Source organism: Thalassophryne amazonica, chromosome 22 (assembly GCF_902500255.1).
Source record: "Thalassophryne amazonica chromosome 22, fThaAma1.1, whole genome shotgun sequence".
NCBI classification, from domain to species: domain Eukaryota; kingdom Metazoa; phylum Chordata; class Actinopteri; order Batrachoidiformes; family Batrachoididae; genus Thalassophryne; species Thalassophryne amazonica.
Genome location: NC_047124.1, coordinates 15131224 through 15157253, shown reverse-complemented (window position 1 = coordinate 15157253; position 26030 = coordinate 15131224). Strand labels below are relative to the sequence as shown.

Below are 26030 nucleotides of genomic sequence, written 5' to 3'. Positions count from 1 at the left end.
AACAATGTTTCTAATACATTATTACATGTGCACAAAAAATGCTGAAGGAAAATTAACTGCAAGCGATGCTTAATGACTCTAACCAGCAATTAATAAAGTGCAGCAATTAACACTCAGGCAAAGAAGTCCTCAAAGAAAAAGCTCTTATTTGCTGCAACAAGGCACTTTGGAATTTTAAGCTTCAGAAATGATGCTTGTGTTGCTGCATTTCCCCATCTTGTGTGTTGAGATTCCATTCAAAGTAACTCTTACAGAATATTTAGAGTTAGCAACTATGACCTCAGAGAGAAATTAGACAAAACTTGGCAGGACTATGTAGTGTTACAGATGTATTTATTTATTTTAGCTAAAGCTGATAGTCATACACGCAAAGCAGGTAGATAAAGATGGATAGATGTTTTTTAGTTTGTAAACTAATCTACAAAATGGGAAACAAAACCCCCATAAATCTTATTAGCTTACAAGTAACATTCTTTTTTTGTAATTGGAAATGTGGCACTTCAAGCAAAAAGACAAATCAGTAATGCAAGAATTAAATTAATTATGTATCACACAAGCACCACATTAGTGAGCAGAAGCCAACAGGCTAATGTGATTGTACAAGACACAAAGAACTCAAGAGTAAATGGCTTCATGTTGCCACTAAACAGACAAATGCCAAATCAAAACTAAAGTTAAATAAATTTGAACTGATTATACCTTTTTTTAAACATAGTTAAGTCTGATCTGCTTGAGGTTTCTTCATTATCACCAGGAGGAGTTTTTCCTTACCACTGTCGTCTGTGTGCTTGCTCAGAGGGGTTGGTAAGGTTACACCTTACTCGTGTGAAGTGCCTTGGGGCAGCATTGTTGTGATTTGGTGCTATACAAATAAAATAAGTTGAACTGAAATTTAATAAAGCTTACCTTAGCCTAACCATCCTCCTCACTGAAGTTTTGGCTATCCCACAGAGTGCAAACAACCTGAGTGTTTGGCATTCAGCTTACTAGTGCATTACACTCATCTCGCATTTCAGAGTCTGCTCTAGCTCCTCATTGAGAGGAGTATATAGGAGCAGCTTGTCACATGTGTAGACAGTGCCATTTTATGGCTGTAGATATTTTAAAAAAATACAATTCCCTTTTGAAAAAGTTACAAGACAAGCCAAACATGTAAAAGCTGAAATATGAACAGGCCTAGAAAAAAATTAAGGACTCTAATGTGCATAAAGAAGGATGAGCAAACCATTCATATTCTTAGAAACAAGACATTTTCCCCTCACATCCATGTTTTTAGAAATTGTATTACATTACTGAACACATTTTCATGAAACATACTGAGGAGGTTGGGCCTAGCCAAGATCAGGTATTATCAGATTGTAGGTCAAACTAGAAACTGTGAGAAACTGTTAAACTGTTTAAATGTGGACACACATGCAAATGTGTACAAACCATCTTGTGACACATCTGATATTAATATAGTTTAACACCAACTAAAGTAGTTCTGTGAAAGGTTGCAGTGACTCACCGTTCCACCAGCTGTCTGTGTTGGGGAGCAGTTCCTCTGCTGAGTGGCACTCTCTATTGCTACTTTGGCTACTGTGCTTGGGTCTGTCCCTGCTGGCACTGCCACCATGGTGGCACTACTGCCGGCATTGTTAGGGTCACTGATGGTGATGATTCGTACTCCCACTTTGCTGGGAATCCCAGAGGATACTGCCATTGTGCTGCGGTCCTCATTTTCAGCTGGCCTCTTCATGCCTCGTGCATCAGGGGCTGTGCCATTGACAGGAGAGGCAGCAGGACTCTGGGAGGTAACAGTGGAGGGGAAATGTGGACTGGGGTGCGGTTGCTGTCTTAACCCAGGCACAACATTTGCTGGGCCCAAAGGTCCATTTGTTAATTCCAATGGAGGCCTGGTAACCATTGCCTGGGGTCCATTGGCTAGGCGCTCAGCCTGTTGAGCTTTGGCAGTGTCCTGCTGGAGAGTAGGTAGACTAGGAAGAGGTGGGTCTGAGCCATGACTCTTCTCTGAAGGACCCACCTCCCCATTCCCCAAGTACTGTTTGGAAGCAATGTGATTTGGAATGTTTTTGTTAAAGTTACCACCACTGTCACCCCGATCAAAATCACACACTCCATTTACTAGAGTCTTTTTGGGGTCGGGGTTACCCTCCAGCAGGTTGTTTAGGCCAGGAGTGACGGCCTGCTTCCCATTTGCAGAGTGACTGTCTGTAGCCGGGCCATTGAGTGCAGTCTGGCTATTCCCTGAGTGGTATGGAGGTAGATTAGACTCCATGCACTTCTGCCCATTTAGCAGCTTGGCACCTGCAGCAACCTCACCATTACTAGTTGTGCCATTAGAAGAGTCTCCTTCGGCCAAAGAAGAGTTCTCCATCACTTCTATCTTCCTTTCATGGATGTGCAGCCCCGTAGCATCCTTCGCCTCCTCCTCTTTTTGACAAATAATTTTGTCTCCTCTTAAGAGAGCTGGCGGTGGTGGAGCTGCTTGGGCATGTTGGGACACTGTTCCAGTAGAAAACTGCTGAGTGGGAACAACTGGGCCGATAGCACCCTGACTGATGGTGGCACCAGCTGTGGTGGTAAAACCAGTATTAGGGACCACAGTGAATGTTACCTGTCCTCCTGCTGTTGGGCCCTGTATGATTGCGGCTGTACCTGTGCTACTCGTGGAAATGAGCTGGCCTGGCAACAAGTGGACTGTCTGGAGGGTAGGACCTCCTTGGGCTTGAAGCTGGCCAGGAACTAACTGGACATTGAGCTGCTGAGGCTGAGAAGAAGGTACCTGGGTGCTATAGCCTGTCTGGTAAATGACCTGTGAAGCAGGCGATATCGTGCTGTTGGGAGGGGGCACCTGTGGGGCAGGAAGAATTAGCTTTCCCCCTGGTGTAGTAGGACCTCGCTTTGGAAGGAGTAGCTGTTTGATCAAGCTGGACTCAGTGGAAGCTGGCTGAGGAGGAGGAGACTGTGAAATTATTTGCAGCGGAGGCTGTTGTTGATGTTGTTGCTGATGTGTCTGTTGATGCCGTTTCACAGACAGCGTTTGGCTAACAGTTTGACTGGGTTGAACCTGGGCAATGGGAGCATTGGTGTAAGAGGAAAGGTTGGTGGTTGGAGGAGGGCAAGGACTGGAAACAACTCCAGGTTGCCCAGCTATTTGGATAGTCTGGGCACCAGGAATAGTGGGGTTGGCAAGAACAATTTGGTGTATCGTAGGGGTGTAGGCTGTGCTCTGCTGAGGATTGGGACTGACTATTACTACGCTCTGTTGCTGCTGAGGCTGCTGGTTGGGAGTGGCAATTGCAGGTGTTGGCCCACCTGCCTGGACTGGCGCTGGTTTGGGGGCTATATTCTGAAAGGTAACACGTGATCCCTGGGCATTGGGTACCCCGGCAACACCAACAGCCCCAACCTGGACAGCGGAGGAGGGTACTGATGGAGATACTGCAGTCCCGCAGTGGAGTTCGAGCTGGGGGGCCCCACCATGAAGTCCTGGTAAGGGAGGTGTTTGAGGCAGGGGTGGGCGCTGGGTGATGGGAGGGCATACACCTTGTACCCTGGCGGTAAGGATATGGCCCTGTGGTACCTGCTGAAAAAGCGTGACTGGTGTCCCTGCAGGGATTATGGGCGAATGCTGCTGTTGTTGCTGAAGTGGAGGTGTTGCAGCACAGTTCTGTGAACTGTGATTGTGGATGGCTGGTGCTGATGCAGGAGACTGGACTAATGTAGCAGGTCGTATCTGTTGCTGCTGCACTGATGGCATAGGACTTGTAGTTATATGAGGTGGCACTGGGTGACGGGAAACGGTCAGACTGCCTGAATGCGAAGGTTCTTGCGCAGTGCTGACCACAGGTGGATTGGGGCCCAGGGCTCGGACTACTTGGGATCCAGAAGAAGGATGCCCTGGAGGTAAACCTGTTCACATACACAAAAATGTTCAGTATCTTGTCAACCCCTAGTTTTATCTAGTAGTTGTCAAGCACTTGACAGCTGAGATGAAAATCATTCCCTGACGAGCAGCTTTGATAACTCGGCAGGAACAGAGTATTTCATACCTAGAGGTGGAACCTTAGGATCTCCAGAGGCTTCTTGTCGTGCTGCTGGAGGTGTAGGAGGTGGTGCCGGATTCTGTTGTTGCTGCTGCTGCTGAGGCTGTTGATAATACAGCTGGATGGGAAGAGGGATGGACCTTCGTCTTATTCCTACTAGCAGAATGTGGACTTGGCCATTGGATTTAGACTCCTCTTGCCGCCGCATTGTGTGGTTGGGAAACACAGTTCTGTGGTGGTAGTGGAATGTCAGATCAGAGGATAAGTCAATTTGCAAATGAGGAAAATGCTTATCCTAACCAGTGTTGCCAAGCCCAGCCCTGAACTTGTGCATCGGTACCCTAAAGTAGCTAGTTTGGTTATGATCCATGAAGAATGTAGATTTCTTGCACGCACAATGTGTCAGACTCTGTACCTTATACTGGCTGCAATCAGAACCAAAATATGCCCAACATCTAATGTACTCTAGTTTTTAGTGATGTGACCTTGTATACAACTCTGGGCGTGTTCACGAGTTTGTGAGCCTGTGCCTTGCTGGCCACAATTAGACTCAAAACGTGTCCACAGAATTAAGCTGTTCTGACCTGCTGTGTCTTTGGCGACACAGTCAGGTATTAAAATAAAATCAAGATTTATCCCCTTGACTTTTTAAATCCAAGATATACAAGCTTCACCTTTCTGAATTTTAATTCTTAAATATATCAGTACTCGTGACCCGATCTTGGATAAGTGGTTGAAGATATGTGTGTGTGTGTGTGTGTGTGTGTGTGTGTGTGTGTGTGTGTGTGTGTGTGTGTGTGTGTGAAAAACAGTATAGCTCTTTGATGAGTAGCACTGCTTAAGATACTTTAGATACTTTGTCAAAGAAGAATACTGCAAGCCAGTTGTATTTTGGTAGCATTTCTGCTGAGTAAAAAAAATAAATAAAATCAGCACTGACCGCAAACATTTAAGGAAGCCAGTGGAGTTTAGGATGTTGCTTCGTCCCATTTTACTACACGTGGCTAGGTATTCAGAGTAGACGTCTGATCGAGACACTGAGTCCTCAGCATGCATCTCAAAATGTGCGTTTAGCCTGTTAAAGAAACACAAAACGTGGATAAATTGTTTCATGCACCCAAAACAGTAATATTAATAATGTCTCAAGTCGACATGGACAATAGACAATAACAACATGATAATCTTTGTCAAAAATACAGTGGTATTCCACATCTCAGACATTTTGCACACAGACTTTGCTTTTTGCATTGATGATTACAAAGACTACACAATGCATCCACTAAAGTCTGTTGGAATTTGAAGAACAACATCACTGAGCAACATGCCAGTCGATTGTGGTGCACAGCCACAAACTATTATGGATTAGAAATACATAAACACGTTTCTTCACAAATGCCTGAGGGGGGAAAAAAAAAAAAAAAATACAACCATGAGGCGGATGAAATGCCAAGAAAACATACACTTACATCTTCCTCACAAAGGCAGGAGCTGCAAAATCAACACTACAACAATTCTGAGATCATCATCTTGTTCTATAGATTCCAGTATATGAGCTTACCACTGCAATGTAAATTTCTCCCCATCCAGTTCAACAATACCAGGTGTTGGCTGAGTGGGCTGGACTGGAACCCGTGTTGCTGAGGAGACACGGAAAATACAAGCAATGAGTCAAAACATTTCAGCCTCAGAAGCAATTCACTGCAAACCAAAAACCTTTACCCTAATTTTGTGTAGTCAATAACAACAAATTAGCAGGACTACTTAGATTGTCCACTAGATGTCAGCAAACTAATAAATTAGTAGATTACAGGATGTCCACTTCCAAGATTGTGGTTTTGATGGCCTGTATGACAACACCGGTATTTCAAAAAGATCAGAGTATACTTTAGACAGCGGGAGTACAAACTGCTGTCAGACCACACTGGGGATACACCCGGCAACTAAACACAGTACAGGGCTGACCAATCAACATGACACTGACAAAATGTTAAGAGTCAAAGTAACATTCTGCCTGGCACACCACCAACAATCATCATCATCTTCAACCGCTTATCCATGATCGGGTCACGGGGGGCAACAGCTCCAACAGAAGCCCCCAAAATTCCTTTTCTGAGGCCACATTAAGCACCTCTGACTGGAGATGCCAAGATGTTCCCAGGCCAGTGTGGAGATATAATCTCTCCACCTACTCCTGGGGTCTCCTACCAGATGGATGTGCCCGGAACACCTCCCTAGGGAGGCGCCCAGGGGGCATGCTTACCAGATGCCCGAACCACCTCAGTTGGCTTCTTTCAATACAAAGGAGCAGTGGCTCTACTCCAAGCTCCCCACGGATGACTGAGCTTCTCACCCCATCTTTAAGGAAGACACCAGCCAACCTCTTGAGGAAGCCCATTTCGGCCACTTGTACCTGCAATCTAGTTCTTTCGGTAATGACCCAAACCTCATGACCATAAGTGAGTGTGTACAAACGAAGATTGACCAGTAGATTGAGAGCATCGCCTTTTGGCTCAGCTCCCTTTTCGTCACAACAGTACAGCGAGAGCGAATACAATACCATCCCTGATGCGCCAATTCTCCACCGGCCAATCTCACGCTCCATAGTCTCCTCACTCATGAGCAACACCCTGAAGTACTTGAACCCCTTCACTTGGGGCAGGACCTCATTCCCTACCTGGAGTAGGCAATCCACTGGTTTCCTGCTAAGAACCATGGTCTCAGATTTAGAAGTGCTGATCCTCATCTTAGCCTTTGTTGTCCTGAAGCCAACAGGACCATATCATCTGCAAAGAGCAGTGATGAGACCCTGAGCCCACTAAACTGAAGACCACCCACCCCCCCGACTACACCTCGAAATCCTTCCATGATTATCACAAACAGGATTGGTGACAAGGCGCAGCCCTGGCGGAGGCCCCCACCGGAAACAAGTCTGACTTACTGCAGAGAACCTGAACACAGCTCTTGCTTTGCAAGTACAGAGATTGGATGGGTCTTAGAAGGGACCCCTTCACTCCATACTCCCACAGCACCTCCCACATTATCTCCTGGGATACCCAATTATATGCCATCTTCAAGTCCACAAAACATGTAGATTGGATAGGCATACTCCCAGGCACCCTCCAGGATCCTTGTGAGAGTGAAGAGCTGGTCAGTTGTTTCATGACCAGGATGGAACCCGCACTGCTCCTCTTCAAGCCAAGTTTCGACTATCGGCCGAACCCTCCTTTCCAGTACCCTGGAGTAGACTTTACCAGGGAGGTTGAGTAGTGTGATGCCCCTGTAACTGGCACATACTGTCCCCTTTTTTGAAGAGAAGTCTCATCCAAGACAGTCCCTCCACACTCAGAGCCTTTAGCATTTAGGACTTTTCCACTGCAGAGATGTTTGACTACCTCAGTGACTTCCACCAGGGAAATCAATGATGATCCCCCCCATCAGCTTCCAGGTCTGCCTCTACTACAGAGAGCACCCCAGCCTGACGCAGGAGCTCCTCACAGTGTTCCTTCAAGCGCCCAATTACCTCCTCAGTTGAGGTCAACAAACTCCCATTGCATCAGTCCTATTAGATAGCTTGGTTGGTTCCCACTTTTCCTCTATTGAGGTGCCTCACGGCCCGCCAGAAGCACCTTGGTGCCAACCAGAAGTCCTTCTCTGTGGTTATTCTGAACTCTTCCCACACCCGCTGCTTTGCATCCCTCACAACAGAGGTTGGCTGCCTTCACGCCTGTAGGTACCTTGCCACTACCTACAACCGCCAACCATGTCAAAAACAAACTTGACTCTTGACAGCAGGCTGTCTGATGAAATATGCTGCAGCCTTTATATTCATGCTATTCATGTGTGATACAGTCTAGAGTTACACCCCCACCCCCTGAAACAAACAATAATGTAAACATGGCAAATAAATAAATAATGTTGAAATGTATTCTCCTTATTGGCCAAGTTAGAAATGTTCATTGTTTTGTGGTTGAGCAGTTAACGGTTTGATTACAGAGAGTTATTTTTTAAAGTATATATTTAATATGCTACTCCGCTGTTTGTGTAACTGGTTAGCACACTTAGTCACAACGGAGACAATGCCAAGCTTTCAACAACCACTCTGTTTTAAACCAATAAAAAACAGCAAGAGAAAGGTATTTAACATAAGTAAGAAAGCTGACATTCATATTTATATCCCTTTACAACCAAAAAAATGTGTTGCAGCAGCTCTGGTCTAAACTGTGTGACTGAGCTACAGGAGACTCGGTTAGGTGAGTAAATTAGGTGTGAACTGGCAGTGATCATGATCAGGGGAGCAGCTGTGTGACAGAGTGATATAACCTCGTCTGACAGTCACGCCAAAGCATCCATGGATTTCTCCTTCATGTTAAAAGCACTGTTTACAGGAGTGGCATTCCTCAATCACGCTCACCGCAATATGCTGCGGTTGCTATAGCGACCTCAGCTCCACACATTTGTCGTTGCAAGCCCTTGAGGTCATTTGCACTACTTAGATGGTCTTAACTTCATTTGCAATTAATGTAAAACACCTCTACATCGGCACGTGGCCATCTGCGACAAGACAAATGGATTTTTTTATGTCCTCCCCCAACCAAATTCGTGTTCTGTTATCTGAGCTGACGATACGGCTTACACTGCTTTTTTTCCCCAGTTGGACAGGTCTCACAAAAATCACATTCTGCATTGCAGGTGACGGACTAACAAGTAATGTTTGAACCCTTACCGGGCGCTGGCGCTCCCTGCACAGCTGCAGGAACCTGCTCTACCAGCTGCGGTCGAACCTCGGCTGCTTGCTCAGCGCTGGCTTGATGTTCTATTAACCGCACAGCTGCGAGTGCGTCAGGTCCAAACATGTGAAGGTCAACAGATACTAACCGCACCAACAAGTCTGATCAGAGGGAGAAAGAACAGATACATTTAAGCACTGTTGTGACATCATCATTTTTTACAACCACAAGTCATAGCAGCGGGTGTGAGCGGCCACACCAATATATTAGAACTACAAACATGTTTAATTGCTGAACACATAAAAAGGCATTTTTCTTGGCTTTTGAAGTTTCTGCTTTGGGTCACCACAGAGAATCCAGTTTGGATCTGCATTCTGATCTGGTACAGGTTTTATGACCAAGGCCGTTCCTGGTGTAAGTCTAGATCTGGCATGCCTGACCAGTCGATCGCCAGCTGAGTTCCAGTTGATCACATGACACTGGTGCTGTAACAGACAGTGCTGCTATAATAGATTGATGGAGAAGCTGGCAGCACTGCACCAATAAAGATGTCGGCTGCCGTTAAAAAGAAGACGAGGGGTCTTCTATGGTGCAGGATGCAGAGGAGACAAAAAAATTAAAATGAGGGAAAAAAAAAGTTTTTGAAGCAACATAACAGCTTAAAGAGACGAAATAAGTTACACTGTGGACAAAAATGGTATGTAAATATTTCAAAAGTCAGTATTTTTATTAATTTATTTTTCGTGCATTTGTTGTATTTGTGAACGCAAATAGTGAGCTGTTAGCTCAGTTAAACTAACTTAATTCTGTGATTTACTGCTTTTGTTAAAGATGACAGATTTTTTTTTTTTGTGTTCATTTTGTGTAATGTTTACAAAAGCGACATGGGTGAGCTGTTTCTGTAACAGTTTATAAATATAAAACAGAGATAAACTGTGACTGTTAATACTGCGATTTCAATTCTGAAACGTTCAAACCATCCTGAATACGCACAGCTTTTGGATTTAGCCTCTTATTTCTTGCCTCCTCTCAGTGCCAGATGTCCCACTAAAGTAGGGAACAACTTTTCCAACTTTAATTAGGCGTTGTGTAATTTGAGTTGATTGTTGTGTTGTTACAGGCCAGTCCTAAGCCTACTTATGCTTATTCTTTGCACATTTACTTCAATAATGCATTATTATTGTTAAAACTTTATCTTTGTGTTGCGACTACGCTATTACGCTCGATATGGCTTGGTAGATCTCGATACACTGTCAACTTTAAAAGTAGATCTCTGTTCAAAAAAGGTTGGGCACCCCTGGTCTAGATGTACAAGGACAAGAGGGTATGGTTGGCTTCGATCCAGGGACCTTCTTCTCGGAAGCCAAGCATATTAACTGCCTGTGCTACTGCTTGTTGAATTGTTTAGGTAGATAAACACTGCTATGAAACAAATTCAAAGCATTTGTACGACCTCATTATGCGAACATTCATCTTTTGCCATTCCACATGCAGATCAAGAATGAGATGGAGCTTCGGCATCACCGTAATTTAGTCAATGATGCAAAAATTGCAAGAGCTTTGAAAAGACTTGACAGAGTAGCAATGCTGTGACATTTGACCTAAATATACAAAAATAAATAACCATCACAATGATGTCAACATCATAAATTATCCAAAGAAGTTGATTTGTGAAGCCTAGCACCCCCCCCCCCCCCAAAAAAACAATACTGTTCCACTTTTGATTTAGCAAAAAGTAGATAAAAAAACAAAACAGTATAGTGTTGACCAATAACAGCCCAATTTATCAAACATTGCTCAAATGCAGTGGGCAAACTGGACCACACAGGAACCAAACATTAGACTGGGCAGGGAGGTCCAACCTCTAAGCAATGTGAAACTGAAAAGAACCACAAGTCTAAACTAAACCAGACTCTTCCATCATACTGCATTTGGAGCAAAGAGCACAAGTAGTTCACTTCTGGGACAAAAATAATTCGTACCTATGCTGCGGTCAACAGAGGCGATCTTGCTGCAGGGAACCTCTCCAAGTTGAGCCAACAGGTACAACACCTCCAAGGAGGCCATGAGGAGCATGAGGTCTGGCAAGGTGAGAAGCATCATTACCTCCCGGTACGAGTCCTGATCCACATACTCACAAATGAGCACGCCGTTGTCATCTCCTTTGCTGAGGTTGCCCAGGATCTCCATTGCTGATGGACACACATTCATAAAATTCAGACACAATTATCACTGTTCTTCTGTGGATGTTCTTATAAAAACAGGCCAAGAAGGATTCATTCAATGTAATGGCACAAAAACCTGCCCAATTAGAGAGCCAGAAAACTCACCTCTCATTTTGAGGAACCTGTCTCTGGACATCAAGCATTTGGTGATTGTGTGAAATATCAGATGGGTCGTCCTAAAGTCAACGGGATCCAGCTGAAGCTAAGACGAGTCAGAGAAAATTTAATTAGTCATTTCAACTTCAAGTAAGTGAGCTGAAAACATTTAAGACACTAAAGGAGTGAGGAACACCCAAGTAATGTTATGTTACCCTGCCACAGGACTGTGTTCTTATAGGTTGAGGAAACACTGAACATGAAGCACTGTGCAGCTTTTTAAATTAACATCTAAATTAATTATGAACCATGTTTCTAACCATATCTGTCTTTAGTGTTGAAAAAATGAGGGTGGTGGGGGATAATAATTGTACAAAATAAATAAAACACTGCTTGATGAAGTGGAATCTGACTGGATCAATAACCATCTAATGTACACAAAACTCCACTAAACACAAACAATATAGTAAGTTGAAAAATACTTGACTGAGCAATAAATAAATAAATAAAAATACTGGGTGGCCATGAAGTGCAGCTTTTCCTTGCTACCGATCACTTCAGCAGGTTATTTCACAGATAATTAGGATTTTAAGTTGAGAGGAGACGCTCATCGGTAAAACCACCTGCTGAGGTGATTGGTTACAAGGAAAACCTGCATCATCTTTATCCATCATGGTACGTCGTTGTCCATATCTGCTGTAGGGATTCAATCGAATTCTAACCCATCCTAATCACAAATGAGACAGTGTAAGGCTAAGCACTAGGAGCCACGGTGCAACACAATTATCAAAAAAATGTACATTTGCCAACAGATTTAAAAGAAGCATGTGAGCCAAAATGCACTTAGGATTTACCTTTTATTAATGTGTGCTTGATGACTGTTGGAACCAGCACAAAATGTTTTTTCTCTTAGCCATAAACACACTGCTATCACTCAGATGTGTTGAATACCAGGCTTCACAGTGTCGCATCAGAGTATGTAAAGCACCCCAAACCCAACCATTCAATTATTGACATCAAAGCCGCATTGACTGAATCAAGAACCTGACGCACATGGGGTCCAAAAATGACAGCACTGATATCAGGTTGTTAATGTGCATCTCAAACTAATGAATTTCATAATTAAGCTGAACCAAGCCTACGTTCATTTATTCACTATAACCTCAGAGTAAACCACCCTGTCACAATTTGTCTACATTCCAGCATCAACGTGCACCTGCAACTGTCTGACCTCATGCGTCCACTAGTGTCCATAATATAGTTTATCTCGAGCACGTGCACTCTGTTCTTGTAGAAGCATATGCACATTAATGACAAATTGGAAGCACGAGTGTCTGTACAGAGGGCTCTGTGTGCACCATGTGACAAGAATTTAGCCATGAGGCATCGTTTTTAAGTGTGCATTGAACAAACTTTTTTCCTTCAATGTATGCATTCATATCAGAATCTCACTTCAAAATTTATAAAAAATAGACTGAAAATGTTCCATCTTTCCCAACAAAACTGCAGGAGAGGCGGGGGGAAAAAGGGAATGCCACAAATAAGCGGTACTAGTTCCACTAGTTATACCTCAGCAGCCACGTTGCCCAACGTGTCGAGTCCAAGCTGTCGGAGTGAGATGAGGTTACAGTGGGCACAGAGCAAAAGGAAGCGCAGGCACGTTCGGTTGGCCGCCAGCAGCTTGACGTTGGCCTCCTCAAAGGATAGATTTCGCAGAATGACGGCGATCTGCAGCACCCTCTGGGCCTCCATGTCACTTATGCCCGGATTTCGCGGTGGGTGGAAGAGACTATGCCAGCGTTCCTCACATGACGTACTGTCTAAAGACACAATGAAGAAAAATCAACAAATGTAGCCAGAATCCATGTAGGAAATGGCTTTATGTGTAGTTACCCTGTGGGGGGCTGGTCTTGTCCCAGATCAGGTCCCTTACTTCTGCGTCCTCAACAACCTCTTTCCAAAACTGAAAAAGAATGGCAGTCACTCAGCAAGGCATTTCAATTTAACTATAAGCAGGCTATACTGAGATTACTTATTAATCAATGCATGGTCAAAATATTGCAACAGGCCTGATTTTGCTTGAGAAAATTCAAGTACATCAATATAACTAAAGCTACAAATGACAAACAAAATCCTTTATATTTCTGAAATAATCCTGCATTTTGCCACAAATTATTCCAGTCAATATATCAAAACCTACAAACTGGAATTCTGTTTTAACGATGTCTTAAAGCTGCATGTATGGCATAATGGTTCTTTGACAAGCCTGACAACAGCATGAGTGAAACTGTTGCTGTGCAACTTGCAGGAAACTTTAGTAATATGCAGCATTGTTATTTCATATCTCAAAGTTAATATAAATGTAACTTTACCCTGACAAAGTCCCGAGATGTTTTCTCCTTCCAGTCCATCCCAAATACCCCAGAGAAGCTGCCTAATGCTACAAAGGAGCAAAAAACACTGTTAGAGACACACTTTATGAATCTTAGCTTAAAATTACATTTAGAAACAAGATAAATTTAGCTACTATAGTAAAGATAGTCTCTGCTACTGCACATTTAAACAAAGTAATGATTACAAAGACCATTCAAAGTAACTTTAATTCACCTTAGTGGCCTTGCACCAAAATGTTTTGGAGAAGCTACTGTTTGTATTTTAACAACATGCAAATATTCTGTTATACGTAAATCAGACATTTTGATGACATATTATGAAACTTTTATATTTTAGCTTCCACTATTTAAATTTTAATTCAACTGAAGTGACAAATAAGTCCAATTCCAAAACATTTAATTTGTAAAAAAGCAGACTTTAACGACTCCAAGGCCGATTGCACCAAACTGCCATTTCAATCAATGACTAAAAACTGAACTTTATGATGCAGGAATAAACCACAGAAATAAGACTTATATTTACTAAGAGAATACGCAATGTTATATTGTGTGTGAACTCCCAAAATATCGTAATTCCTGACAGATAGAAAAAAAAAAGAATTTGTTTCTTGTTTCTCAGTAAACGCTGTAATAGAACAGTAACTTAAATCTTAAACAGCAAAAATGCCAATAACAGAGCACAATCTGGATGAGGTTCTTAACCGTACAATCGTCGAAGACACCGGCGTGGGCCAGCAGCAACGTGATGAGTTTGGGGTCCTTGTCCAGCTGCATGGCATGCTTGCTCTCATTGGACAGCAATGTGCAAACATTAACAGCAAAGTCCACTTCATTGGGTAGGCCCGAAAGCAGAGACAGCACCAGTTTGTTGTAGTCACAAGGTGGAACAAAATCCGTAGATAGTCCATAGCTTTGGCGGAGATAGTCTGGGGGTAAAAGGAAGGGGGAGAGGTAAGCGATATTAAACATTTATATCAATAACATGCCATTTATCATTGTGGTTGAGAAAATGAGACCCCCCCCCCCCCCCCCCCAAATCCTTCCAGACCATTTCCTTGCATGCATAATAGATCAGTGGTAGGGAGTCATTTGTGATGATTTAACAACGTGGTCGACATCTGTATTGAAGAGTCCAACACGTCTCTTTATACATGTACAATAATTGACAAATATGATTTCTTTAAAGAGTGCAGTTATCTTAAAAAAAAAAAAACCCCAAAAAAAACAACCTTTAATGACATTTTGTGGCATATGAAACAAGGTAGAGTTTATTAAAATTTGAGGCTGATCCAAATGTTTATTATTCCTTTAATACATTTTCAAGCAAATTAATAATAGTTGTGCAGCACTGTTTCGGTGGAGGTGTGCGTGCACCTTCTTGTTCCAAGTGTGTTATGAATAATTCAATGACACGTTCCATTTAAAAGGTTTTTTTTTTTTTTTTTTTTACATAAATTTAAAAACCATGTATAAAAGGTGTTGCACAATTTGGTTCTTGAGTAGATACAAATAATATTAATAATTTGGAGGAATCACTGCAAAAAGTAAACATCAGAATCAGCACCGCTGAGAAGTAGAAAGCTTTAGGCAGCTCTTGGCTGTTCCATTACTGTACTACTGGGTGTGTGGTGCTGTACATCTTCAGCCACTTTAGCTAACATTCATCTTCCGTTAACCAAGTTAAACAAATTAAATCTAAGACTGTTCAGGGAAAGCTACAGTGAGATCTTCGTGTCCCGATGATCTGTGTCTTGTCTGACTGAGAACATGAATACTCTCTGCTTACATTCCTTTCCTGCATTGGTTAGCTTTTTAAAACAGTTTTCTAAACCCAAATGTTAGAATATTATAAGAGCAAAGAATCAGAAATTTTTATTTTTTTTTTTTCTTTTTTGGGCAAGTATTTTAAGTTCCTGCTGTTCTATGAGAACTTTCTGGTCTCAAACCATTTTCTACTCGGAGGTGTCATTTTTGAATTCAGTGGCTCTTTACACTTGGTGTAGGAGCTTTGTTGACCGCAGTTCCTGGAGCCTAATCATAACGCTGAGATGCACCCTGCTGAGTTAATTTCATTCTCGCGCTGCAAAGGTCTGTGCAGAAAAATGAATCTCAGCAAGCCATCGCTGCACTGAACTGATGCAGAACACTGGTTTCCAAGCAGCGGTATGCAGACCACTGGCAGGGTGCAGGTCAGGTGGTACTGGGCTCTATACTTTACTGCTAAAGTCCAGTGGGTGTGTATGTGTAATCATCATATACAATATACAGCGCTGTATGTGACTGTGCATGGGCTGTGAAAGTGATGATTTTCTGCAAATTCAAAGCTATATATTTATTTATTTAATACTATGAGCATTTTTTGTTGTTGCTCAAAACCTTTGGATATTTTATTAAATAATCTGATCCCAGCAAAATTGTCTCAGGTGCCTTTATTTCTGTACATATCTGAAACTGTTACTTAATCAAAAGCACTAACAATTATGACCAGAAATGGACTCCATGTTCACTTTAAGGGTCACTAATGGGAAGAAAGACACCAACAGTAGCACAGCCAGCTGCCCATTTGAATCTCAACACCAATTCCTTAATCACTAAAATATTTCACATACCACTGTAATCACAACAGCTACCAGCTGTTAACACTTTATGAACGACAGATGTTTTTGACCAGTTTCCATCAAAATGACATCCCCAAACATAAAAGCTTACAACTTTTGAAATTGTGATCAAGGAGTCATTTCCTTTATACCAAATGACAGATAAACTGGTAAAAAGGTGACTGTAATATAGACGATTTGGTACTTTTTCCCCTTCCTTGGCACAAACAAGTCAACTAAAGTTGTACTGGTTTTGACCGAATTAAAAAGCTCAAAGAATGGTCAAACTCCTAACTAACCCTGCTTAACTCGTACTTGCCTCAGGGGAAAAAAAAAACAAAAACACAAAAACACAAAAAACTTGGCACCCACAAACTATACACCCAAAACTCTCCGACCATTCCCGAATTGTGATGGGCTATACCAAGTAGCGTACAGAGTTCCCTCCAATTTATACACACAAAAACTGTCAAGTCATAATTTGTGAAAACACAAACAAACTCAGACAGGTGTGAGCTGCTTCACCCCCCCCCCCCCCCCAAACGGGGGAAGTCGTCTGAGGTGCGGACGTGCTCCTCAGCCCAAACTAGTGTCAAACTGTCAGGTTTCAGAATTGCTTGAAAGTCATGAAGTTCACAGATTAACGTTCCAGTGTCTTCATACTCTCATCATTCATTACTCAGACATGACCTTTTCACTCAGGTGGTCCAGGTATGAAAAAAAAAAAAAAAAAACAAGTCAAATCTGGCCATGTGCACCAACATTTACTTTAAAATATAATTTATTTCAGCTCTTCCTACATTGTGGACACAGTTTAAGTTAAAAATTAAAATAAAGCTTAATCAATATTTAACTGCATGGACAACTTTGAAGAAAGGTGGTTGTTTATGCTGCCAAATTATACTGAAAAGGAATCAACAGTTACACACTTCACAGCTTTCATGGTGATACATGGCAAGTTAAAAACCAAACTGAAATACAAAAAGAAATACAAACGTAATATTACTCCTATTAACATTTGAGGCAAAAATGCAGAGAACTGAGGTAGTGGGGGGTTTTCGTAAGCGTGAAACCCAGCACTGCTAGATAAAGCACGGCTCCAGTGTTTGCAAGAACCACTTATAGACAGCGAGCATCACTGAGAACGTAGTTTTCAAATAAATCCAAGACTAAAAGTGTAGTTGGAAAGGTAAATACAATAAAAAAAATAAAAAATAAAAAAAAATTTTTTGGGGGGGGGGGGGGGGGGGGTCACATTGTTTAACTCAGCATTATGTAACACCACTACACAGATCAAATATTACAAACAGCCACAATCCTTCAGTGTATTTTCTTCTATGAGATAACCACCAATTACAGTTTCAATTGTGTGTGTGTTTGATGTTTTGCGCGTGGGCTGCGCAAGTATTTGTTAATACAGTTACTGTAGGTTTAACTACGCTATTATACTTTATACACTAATTACCGTTTTTGTTTATCGTGTTAGTTTGCTGGGTACAGTTGGCTTATTCACGGCTAATTTAGCTCTTCCACTATAACTAGCTTATCATCTTACATCAACATATAGTACCTAAGTTCTTAGGTTTCCATTTGATAGCACAATGATTATACTTTTTATTTTCCTATAGTATGCTAACAGAGATACTTTAGATAGATACCAGTACACTCACAGCTTCTGCTTCTACAGCTTTGCCTACTAACTATATCTGATTTCACTACTAGTCTACATACTAATTACCTATACTACAATCTTCTCCTGTGATGTCTTATCCTTCTTATGTCTTATTACTTATTAGATTATATATACCTTTTTCTTGAGCTGCTTAGGTGGGTAGGGAGAGTTCCCATGGGATAAAAAAGCTTTTTAACCTACCATCCCTGGTTCTCAAGACCAGGGACCTAGATGGCTCTACTTTACTCTTTTCTACTCTCCTATTTTACACTTCCTTTTTAGATATACCTTTGTATACTGGCATAGTTCCAGTTTAGAATTGGAATATAATATATAAGATATACCTTACTGAATTTTCATGCACCTCGTACAAAGCGCTGATGAACCGGCGGTGTGCTGTAATGACTTGTGACGTTTAAGCTTTTGAGGTAGCCAAAGGGGGTGGGGACTGATACAACTAAAACTGAGCAGATACACGAACACAATCAGCAAACGTTGCAAAAGCTCGCATCAGTGACTGTGACCGTACTCACAAGTCCCATTAAAAGACTGCAAATTAATTAGCACGTAGTCTTTTGAGAAGAAAGTGGATCTGCTTACCCGATACAACATGCTGCTGGTAGTTGTAAGAGCAGGGAATTGCACCGACTGGAAGAGAGACTTTGGGATTTCCTGGCTGTGCTTCCTCGTCATCCTCGCCGAAGTGGTGTACTTTCTCGTACTTCTCCAAGTATCTGCGGGGAAAGCAGGCGCAGTCAAATGATGTGCCGAGACTTGGGCTGTGTGAACTCCGCTGCAACTTGATCACTCATTTGCCGTCTGTGTAGGCGCACCTCAAACAAAAACACCCTGAATCCGACCTCTGTGCTACAAAATTCAAAACCACTGGCACTCAGTTGTATGTTTGCTTAAGAAAATCAAAGAGGAATGAAACTCTGGAGGATCAATCAACTAAGTACACAATCAGTCAAATGAACAGCACCCGGCTCAAATCAACACCCACACAACTGACTTTACTGGGTAGATCCTGATTACATGCCATTCATGATGCTCTTATATCTGTGTCTTGATCAGAGTGAGGATTAATCTTTTGGCTGCTATCCACACACACAAGCTTTCTATAGGTTTGTAGTCTGATGTACCACAGTCCTTTCCAGACTGTAACAGGATATCCAAGCTTGACTGAGCAGCTACAACGTGGGATAAGCTTTGGCTGTCACATTACCAAATTCAACTGTATAATCCTGACTCAGTGCACAACCAATAGTTGGTATGAATAACCTGTGAGAATGTATACCACTATGAACGCTACCATTATACACAACGTGGCCAATTTAGGTTGACAACTAGTTTACACCTGCAAGAGATAGCAGGCAGAATAACTATAAAGTGACCAAATCGTGTTTAATTAATCCAGTGCTGGAAGTAGAGGATGGACCTGAGGATGACATATAGAGACTAAAATCACTCCGGCTTTTACAGGTTTATTTGCTAGCTTTCATATCATCATCATCATCTTCTGGCTTTCATCAGTTTCTCACAGTCTTGCACAGTCCAAGTGTTTTATGGTTCTGGACAAGTTTTTCACAGCTGATTTCCCTTTCTGACACCAACTCTTCCTGATTCTATCTACTTTGGGACCAGAAGACCACTTGTTTTTCAGCAATGGGCTCGACCACATATCAGTAGAAGTCAGGGATTGACTCGCCAATCTTGTGGTTAATAGACAACACTCCAAAATCGGAACTACAACCACCCTTTATCATTTCATGATCTCAAAGCAACCAGAGTTCTTTGATGTCACAGTGTCTGCATACCATTTTTCATGTCCAGCTGGAGGCCTCAGGACTGACAGTTGCATAATGTACACTTTCAATCTGAAGCCAACTGAAAGCTGCAATAGACATATGTTGAGATTACTGCTGGAAGTAATTTAGCTGTGTAAAGATATTGCTGACAACTAATGTCCCTGAATGTTTCACAATTTAGGGGGAGAAGCGACTTATTGGATGTAGGTGTGGCTTCCGATGTTACACCTGGATGTGGGCCAGGATGGATGTTCAACTCGGACTACAGCAAGAGGCTTCTCACTTTATGTGTTGTCATTTCTTTGTGTGAAAATAAAGCAGTTGCAATAAAAATCCTTATATATGGCATATTTAAGAAATGAAGTTTAAAAACTCTTCTCTTGTAAAAGCTCTAAAGTTACTTGCAGTGATAAATGACACACCTCCCAAGCTGCTTTACGTTGGCAGAGAGTAAATACATATACCGGGGGTATAACTTGGGGAATGTTTAAAAGGTATCAAAAAATTGAACACCGCCCAACCCAAGTGGACAGTTCTGAAAGGCTCTTTAGGATACCTGATCATGCTCAAATTCAAACTCTTCCAAGATACACTTATATAGGATGTCTGGTTCAAATTTGGTGACAATCAAATGCATTTTGTTCAAGTTATCATGGGCCCATTAAAGTGTGACTGATACATGGACAGAATGCAATTCTACAACTCTTTCTGCACACACATATGCTAAAACATACTGAGGGTTACCCAACAGCTTAGAATGATTTTTTTTTTTTTACAATTCCTATTTGTGTTACTGGATCCTTGATCTCTGGACATGAACAGAAATAAAATCTGTAGTTTCTGTCAAAAGCATTTCCTTTCAGACATTTTGGCATGAATGTCACTCCATACCTCTGAGCTGAGCTGCTGCCAGTCAGCACAGGACGTCTCATTTTGGGAGGAAAAAATGTTTTGATCAATTGCAGTTCATTATTTGTATTAAAACATTTGGAAAGAGGTGTCATTTGATTTAAACGGCGATTCGCTTTGAAGTTATTAATTCCGACCGGACTCTATCTTTCTAACTTGACTCGGCAGAGAGCTGTGCAGCGTTTCGAGTTGTGTAGCGTTTCGAGTTGTGTGAACAGAAAGGTTTCTTTCTCGCAATAAGACAGGAGTCCCAGTTAGTGACTTTAATCCGCACAAAAGTGACTCACAATTGACATATTTTAATGGCTTTGAGAGGGGATAAGAAGTGGATTTGCCACTTCTGAAAAGCAGCGAAGCAATGAACCAATGAAGCAGCAGATCGGAGCACTGCTTCGTTGGTTCATTGCTTCAAAGCGGAGCTGTTACAGAAATGGTTGATTACAGACCCGCTGCAGTGTCTGCAATCAACGTAGAGAAATGATTATTTTCTGGACAAACACCTTCAAAAACAACAGCCGCTCTGAAAAAACGATAAGGGAATCATTAAGCAAAAGGGCTATTGATGTTGGTGGATCGAATAATTTCTTAACGATTTTCAAAAAGAACTGGTTCCCGATACCTGCAATACTTAAGAATATCTCCACTGGGGGAGGGGGGGGGGGGGTGTTCCACTTGGGACAAAGACTGGCATAGACTGAAACTCATGTCTGGATGGTGCACGCATACATTGTGGCATTTGTTATTTAAGAAGCCAAAATGCATAATATTCAGGATTTATTCAAAACAAAGAAAAAGACACTGCTCTTAAAATGTGAGTTTTTGTAACGGAATGTTATACGCTACGCTTGCGTAACAAATCATGTTGCCCACCTGGTGCTAATGGCAGGGAAACTAAGTCCCAGCCAGAGCATTAGCAGCTCTCCTGCTTATAACACTACAGCTGCAGCAACAAGCAAGTTTTACTCGAGCCTGTCTGTCAGAGAGGAAATACTCCTTGTAATTAAACAAAAACAGTGCGGTGCGCTGGTGGCTGAGGCGCTTACCACATACTGCAAGATGCAGTCTACAGTGTCAAATCCTGGCTTGGGTCACCTTTGCTGTGTGCATCTCCTTATTTCCTGTCCATCTCTCACCATCTCCATAAAATAAAATAAAGCCTGATACCTTTCAGCCATTATTACTTCTGCAACAGAATTTAAAGAAAGCTTGTATGAAGCCCAACACTCTGGTAAGATAGCTTGTTAACAGACTATGGATTTATTCATGAGAACATCTGTGAAGCCCAAGAACAGAGGTAATTAAAGAACCATTTCATGTTTCACTTTAATATTGTGCCGTTAGTTTTGTTACAACAGTACAGTGGCATAGAGAAAGACCTTGTTAAAAGGAAACCACCAAATCTAGGCATGAGTCTTTCATGTGCTTTCTAGTAACTGTGGCTGGTTACAAATGACAACTATCCATAACTGCTGGCTTTTCAGTACATCAAACAATACAAGTATTTAGATTTTTGGGGTACGTCATACTGAAATCAGACAACAGATACTGCACAATCATTAATGGAATTCAAGTGAAGGCCTCTGACTTTATACAGGGCCCAAAAGAAAAACATTAAAAAAAACAAAACAAAAAAAAAACAAATCAGTTTAGCAACAACAAAATAATCTTCAATTTGACAGCAAATGGGCACAAAGTGATCACGGCACTGTGTATTCGTCGCTCATGAAAAACTGTTGACTATTTCAGGGATCACTGGTTAGAACTGCAATCAAAATGTTCAATGTCGATGCATTAACGGGTCAAGGTGAATGTGTGTGTCAAGGCTCACATGCTGTGACAACATTCCAAATTTCAAAATGTTAAAACTGTGAAACCGTTATGACTAAAAGGCTGACTAGTAATGCTATTATGTGAAAATGACAGACACTCCCACCAAATGCTTCCTGTTATTGCATTTCTAGTTAGATGCTAAGCTGGATGTTCCACTGTTTTCAATGAACAATGGCTGAGAGAGCATCATGTACTGGAGGAGTGTGACAAATTTTTTTTTTTTTTTTTTACAATTTTATCATTTTTCCACACCGAAAACACACCCACAATACCCCACCCCCCAATCTAGGTGGCATCCCCACAAACCCTCACACACAAAAAACAGTCAACAGCAAGAAAAAAATAAATTACAATAAATAAATAAAAATTAAACAATCTGCGTAACTCAGATATAACACCAACATTCTGGACCTCCGACATAAAAAAGATTTAAAAAAGTAATACTAAATGAATAAACACATTGTAAGAAAAACAGTGCCAAAACAGTCAGGATACGGACATTAAAATGACTAAGCCAGCAGCCAATAATAATAATAAAAAAAAGAAATATCAAAAAATACATTTCTAAGCATCAACTAAGAGTCAAGTATAAGACAGGCTCTTGATATGAGCTATGAACGGTGACCAGGTTCTGGCATATTTGTCCTCCAACCTGCGTACTGTATACCTAATTTGTTTTCCAGTGCTAGTTCCAACATCACCCCTCTAACCCAATGCACATAGGAAGGAGGGTTCTTCCTCTTCCAGTTCAGCATTATAAGACGGCGAGCATGTAATTATGCAAAAGCAATTGCATTTTTGTGAAAGCGGGACAATTCAAACTCATCACTGACTACTCCAAAAATAGCTGTCAAGGGGACAGGTTGCAATGTGTACGACTGAAAGTGATTGAAAGATTGAAGACAAGAAACCATTCAAAGATGGACATGACCAAAACATGTGTCCAAGAGAAACAGGAGAGTGTTGACATCTAGGGTAGTTTGGTGCAACATTAGGGTATAATTTAGACAGTCTATCGTTACAGAAATGTAATCTATGGACTACCTTAAACTGAATCAAGCAGTGTCTGATACAGAAAGAGGATGTGTGTATGTGCTACGCTGTGTAACATTCTTCCAGTATTATTTCTCCAATATCTCCTTCCCGTGCCCTCTTAATTTTATCCCATGTGTAAGGGCAACCATCTAGAATTAATGCATATACGAGGTCTGTTAGAAAAGTATCCGACCTTTTTATTTTATGCAAAAAAATATATGGATTTGATTCATATGTTTTTACATCAGCCAAGCTTGAACCTTCGTGCACATGCGTGAGTTTTTTCACGCCTGTCGGTTGCGTCATTCGCCCGTTGGCAGGCTTTGAGTGAGCACTGCTCCACCCCTCTCGTCGTTTTATCATTGCGAGGAAATGGCGGAATGATTGGGCTTTGTTTCATCAGAATTTTTCAGAAACTGTTAGAGACAGGCAGCTGGAAGCCATTTGGAAAATTCAGATGGCTTTCGGTGAAAATTTTATGGGCTTCAAAGAGATTATTAAGGAGTGTTACTACCGCATTAAGGATGGCCCACAATGGCGCACGGCGCGCTGCGCTCCGAGCCGCGATCAACAGGCAGAAATTTCTCTGCAATTTCTCTGGTTATCACAAGAGCTGGACATCAGCCATTTTCCGGCAGATTTCACTTTTAACAAGAGATTTTGTCATGGATGACGGAGCCGCTGATGGAGCGAGACAAAGAACACCTCCGTTTTGGAGTGTCAGAGGACAAGTTGGGACATGCTTATCTCGGCTTTCAGTGGCTTACCAGTCGAGTGAGTATAAGAGAAATTGTGGAGAGCTGGGCTTGTCCCAACTTGTCCTCTGACACTCCACGGAGGTGTTCCTTTGTCTCGCTCCATCAGCGAATCCGTCGTGACGCACGAAGCCTCCGCGCGGCTTTCCATGACAAAATCTCGTTAAAAGCGAAATCTGCCGGAAAATGGCTGATGTCCAGCTCTTGTGATAACCAGAGAAATTGCACACGATGGTCCCGCATCCACACAGCCATCCGTTTAGAAATGAAATGGTGGTTTCTGCCTGTCGATCGTGGCTCGGAGCGCGGCGTGCCGTGCGCCATTGTGGGCCGTCCTTAAAGCATTAGTAACACTCCTTAATCTCTGTGAAGCCCATAAAATTTTCACCGAAAGCCATCTGAATTTTCCGATTGGTTTCCAGCTGCCTGTCTCTAACAGTTTCTGAAAAAAATTCTGATGGAAGAAAGCCCAAATCATTCCGCCATTTCCTTGCAATGAAAAAAATGTCGAGAGGGGTGGACCAGTGCTCACTCAAAGCCTGCCCACAGGCGATTGACGCAACCGACAGGCGTGAAGAAACTCAAGCATGCGCACGAAGGTTCAAGCTTGGCTGACGTAAAAACATATGAATCAAATCCATATATTTTTTGCATAAAATAAAAAGGTCGGATAGTTTTCTCACAGACCTCGTATTTTTGATACTGCTCCTTTATTATATGGATTTACATTGAGGACTAGGTACAGATGATCTTTAGAAGGTAGAGATGGATACCCTGGAAGGAATTAAGAGGCAAAACTCTGAACGTGAAGAAGTGTGACAATTTTTAAGTCACCTTTTCCCTACTTGTCACAATAAGAAGTAAAAACCAAATTACAAATACTAACGATGCCATTATATTATTCCTACATGACAGATCCTAGAATATCAGAAATTACCTTTACATGCAGTGGGTTAGCTTTCCCACATGCAGTGAAGAACTGTCTTATTGCTACATGGACAAGTGTTTGCTCCTACTTCCAGTAAAAGGCAAGTAAGGTCCGTTTAAAAAAAAAAAAACAAAACAAAAAAAAAAACAGTTCATCATCCGTGACGGCAGAAAAAAGTGATGAGGAAGGGCGGATTTTTTTCTCTTTTCTTTAGAAACAGAAAAAACAATACAGTAAATTTTTGAGGCTGGGAAATGAAACTTCCCCTTTAAAGGAAGTTCCATTTTGAACTATTACAAACCAGCATCACAGCTCTGCAATAGTATTTGATTAAAATCCCCAAAAATATATACACAATGCCAGAACAATCCAATGAAGGAAGAAAAAGCTCACCGGCCAGACCAAGCGGCTGAAACTACCAAACGCGAGTGTTTTTGGCACTATTGAGTTGCCACAGAAGAAGAAATGAACGAGGAAAAACTCACCTTGCAACCATTGTACTTAGTGTCTAAGCTACCTCCATTGTCCAGCATACCTCATGCGTACTGGCTGTAAATATCACTCATGGTCGCCTTGGGGTGGGGTGGGGGCTCACCCCATACCATGGCTTCAGCTTCTTAGCAATCTCTATCACAATAAATAGCATCGTCCTTGCATCTGTGGTTGTCAATGATGACAAGCGGGTAACTTCAGCCAAACTCGTCACCTAGCGGACATGCCAGTTCTTACACCAGCTGTACCGCCGTCAATAAAATTCACCAAAATAAAAAAATTGATGCAGGCCAATTTTGACATGTAGGTGGGGATGATAAACTAATTGTACCTCTGACTCAAGAAATGGTGGATCTAGACATTGGAAGGCATCAGAAATTCCACAGGTGAAAGAATGGGTGTGTGCAATGACTGAAACTGCATCCTATGAATGTATGCTTAGTAGAATGATTGATGACAGGGAGGAGGGGGTGACCCTTTGGGACAGGTTTTGGAATTACATAAAGGTAAATAA

The 26030-nt window shown here is 41.8% G+C and overlaps 1 protein-coding gene and 1 long non-coding RNA gene across 2 annotated transcripts in view; one reads left to right on the top strand and one right to left on the bottom strand.

The window, feature by feature from the left end:
- arid2 (AT rich interactive domain 2 (ARID, RFX-like)) overlaps nucleotides 1–26030 on the bottom strand; it is a 57809-nt gene that overhangs the window by 7390 nt on the left and 24389 nt on the right. Inside the window, exons 5-16 of the mRNA XM_034162983.1 lie at nucleotides 18360–18493; nucleotides 14198–14416; nucleotides 13470–13537; nucleotides 12991–13060; nucleotides 12667–12917; nucleotides 11107–11203; nucleotides 10759–10968; nucleotides 8773–8937; nucleotides 5608–5686; nucleotides 4990–5124; nucleotides 4056–4279; nucleotides 1508–3915 (exon numbers count right to left, since the gene is read on the bottom strand). Coding sequence (XP_034018874.1) covers nucleotides 1508–3915; nucleotides 4056–4279; nucleotides 4990–5124; nucleotides 5608–5686; nucleotides 8773–8937; nucleotides 10759–10968; nucleotides 11107–11203; nucleotides 12667–12917; nucleotides 12991–13060; nucleotides 13470–13537; nucleotides 14198–14416; nucleotides 18360–18493 — 4060 coding nt within the window. The remainder of the gene's footprint in view (nucleotides 1–1507; nucleotides 3916–4055; nucleotides 4280–4989; nucleotides 5125–5607; nucleotides 5687–8772; nucleotides 8938–10758; nucleotides 10969–11106; nucleotides 11204–12666; nucleotides 12918–12990; nucleotides 13061–13469; nucleotides 13538–14197; nucleotides 14417–18359; nucleotides 18494–26030) is intronic.
- Nucleotides 1056–26030, top strand: LOC117503753. Its single transcript, XR_004558652.1, has 4 exons — nucleotides 1056–1068; nucleotides 3942–3947; nucleotides 24853–24855; nucleotides 25875–26030. It is a non-coding gene; the product is annotated as an uncharacterized LOC117503753 (long non-coding RNA).